Here is a 2,886-nt window from a genome sequence, read left to right as displayed (position 1 = left end):
AATAGTCATTTGCAATAGACTCGATTGTTTTATCAATACCCAGGTGCAACCTATCATGGGCCACATTAAATGCTGTTAGGCGCATAGATTCGGGCAGAATGATGCGCTTATTATTTTCGTCTACCACTACCGCTAAATTTTCTGGTTGTAAATATTCGACCGTTTTCTTCATATTACGTGCGGTATCTACTAGCCCCGGTTCATTACATTGCAAGACCGCAATAACTTCCCTATTTATCATATTAAAGCAAGTCGTATTTTCCCCGATCACTTCATTTAACGGACTACCTAAAATTTCCTCTTCACCGTCTAAATCACCGTAATCAGACTCGCTGTCTTTAGCCTCTGACTCAGACGTATAAACAAAGTCAGAATCCTGGTTATACGCACGAACATGCATTGCCGACTAAGGGGGTCGGCTTAAACTATCTGCTACTACATTATCATGGCCATCTATATGCCTTACTATTGGATTAAATTCCTTGATTGCGCATATCCAACGTTGTTCCGCTGGAGAATGATTACCCATTTCGTTTTTAATGGCCCTTTCTACTGATTTACTATCAGTACGTATTATTAAGGATCTCCCCAATATTCTGCTTTTAAAGTGCTTAAGAGACAAATACACCCCGCAAAGTTCCTTATAAAAAGTAGAACGTACTTGCTTAAATGGAGTAAGCTTCTTTGAAAAAACGCAAGCGGTTGCATTCCCCCATTTCTCCCTTCTTGTCCTAGAACTGCGCCAACTTGGCTGTCGGAAGCGTCCGTGAAGAGAACTAGGGGTTTTGTGTGGTCTTCATAGCTTATTGTTGCTGCTTTAACTAACAGAGCTATTGTGTCATGATAAGCTTTGATTTGACCATCAGTAAGTTTAATAATGCCCTATTGCTTGCCTTAGATCCCCCCGAAATTTCATTAAGCGGTGCCATTACTTCGGCCAAGTTTGGTATGAATCGATGATAGTAATTAATCATACCAATTACCCTTTTTAACTCTTTGCGCGTGTTTGGTAAGGGTAATTTTTTTATAGCTTCTACCTTAGATTCCATAACATCAACCCCGTCAACACACTACTGTATGATCTAGAAAATCTACCTTAGTTCTAGCAAAAGAACATTTTGCTTTATTTAAAAATAGACCGTTTGTCGAAAATGTTTCTAAAACCTGTTTTAAATGTGATATGTGACTGTCCGCGGAATCTGAAAACACAAGAATATCATCTAAATATACAAAAGTGAAAGCCCCACACGAGGACAAGATACTGTCTATAAACTGCTGGAAACGTGTTGGCGCATTCCGCAACCCGAAAGAAGTCACCTTAGGGACGAATACCCCGGAATTAGTTATGATAGCAGCATATTTTCGTGAGTTTGGATGAAGAGGTAAGCTATAGTAGGCTTCTTTAAGATCTAACGTGCTGAAAAAACGGGTACCTCCCGGAATTCTTTCCGAGAGCGTATCTATGCGCGGGAGCGGGTATGAAAATGGGCGTGTGTGGGCATTCAAAACTGTATAATCAACACAAATACGCAAATCACCATCTTTTTTGGGCACTACCGTGATTGGTGATGCACACATGTTGGCATCCCCCTTTACAGCAGCACCTCTCGCAATTAGGTCTGAATAGTTTTTATCTACCTTTTGTTGACAAGTTAAATTACATCTTCGCGCCTTAATCATTCGCGGTTTATAGTTGTCAACTATAATTTCTAGAAAGTGGTTGTGTTTTCTTGGAGCAGTATAATCAGGAGTTTTTGTAAGCTCAGGGTAATTCAACAGTAGTGTTTCACACTTGGTCTCTAACGTAGTTATGTTATCACTATCCCTAACTTCCCCCGTATTAATCGACACAACTACCGACGCAGGCAAGTCAGCGGCCCTAAACAGTTTAGTTGTTTTGTTAGACAATTGATGCGTCAATTCCAACGTGAAAGGGCATATTATCAGTTTGTTTGACATTAAAATGTCCATACCTAAAATGCCATAACTCCTATACTCTTGGGTAATCTAAAAATTATGTTTAATGGTTTTTAAATTACCTAGCTTAAGGTCAACGCAAGCACTCCCTATGGGGTGGATTTCATTGTCTGCAATTCCCTTTATAGTTCTACTTAACGGCTTAAAGTAGTGGTTTATGCCATTTGTTAGATTCTTAGGCAATATAGAAACTTCACATCCGGAGTCAATTAAGAAAAGAACGTTTGTAACATTGTCCTTTGCAAATAATAGACTTTGAGTCAAAGTTTTCGGATTAATAGACGATTTATTTGAAATAGCAAACGACCAATTAGTTTTTACAGTTGGTTTTGTCGTGATATTATTACGCAATTGAGAGTGAGAATTTGTTTCAGGTGACGGCTTACTAGGCTGCCATGGTTTGGCAGAGGGACAAATTGGTACGGCTTCTACAGGCTTATTTAGAGGAACTCTGTTAACATCCTCATGTCCTTTCATTGTTTTTAAGATGGGAAATCGTTTATTTGATCGTGTTGTTGCCGTAACGGGGACATAGGGCAAGTTGCAACTGCAGCACAATAGTCTGCCCTATCTCCAAACTTTGCATGTTTGTGACAAACCGCGTTATGTTCGTAATTCGTGCGCTTGTTATACCCTTCCCGAAAAACCCCTGACTACGATTGTGTTCATAGCTGCGGAAATGTTCCCTTTTTGTGGGATGTTCTCATGCCATTTTTGGTTGTAAGAGTATCTCTTATTGTGGTTGAATCGCTGAGATTCGTATGAAAAGTTTTTAGCATTTTCAAAGACCCTCTGTTGTTCAATATCGCATATAAACTCCGTGCGCCTAATAAACTCGTTATGTTCGAGCCCAAAACATTCCTTAATTTTATTTTTTTAAATTATTAGGGGCATGTCTGTGCATAAAGT

The 2,886-nt window shown here is 39.3% G+C and overlaps 1 protein-coding gene across 1 annotated transcript; it reads right to left on the bottom strand.

The window, feature by feature from the left end:
- Positions 1-406: 406 nt before the first annotated feature.
- On the bottom strand, positions 407-2,454 carry LOC145841384 (uncharacterized). The gene is made up of 3 exons (XM_082948746.1): positions 2,040-2,454; positions 1,165-1,973; positions 407-751 (listed from the first exon to the last, which is right to left on the bottom strand). Exons 1-3 carry the CDS (start codon positions 2,452-2,454, stop codon positions 407-409), a joined length of 1,569 nt encoding a protein of 522 aa, XP_082804872.1.
- Positions 2,455-2,886: the final 432 nt, after the last annotated feature.

This window comes from Thalia democratica, chromosome 7 (assembly GCF_965202585.1).
Source record: "Thalia democratica chromosome 7, ktThaDemo2.hap1.1, whole genome shotgun sequence".
Classification (NCBI taxonomy): Eukaryota; Metazoa; Chordata; class Thaliacea; order Salpida; family Salpidae; genus Thalia; species Thalia democratica.
Note: the sequence above shows the minus strand (reverse complement) of the source record. Positions and strands in the feature narration are given on the sequence as shown.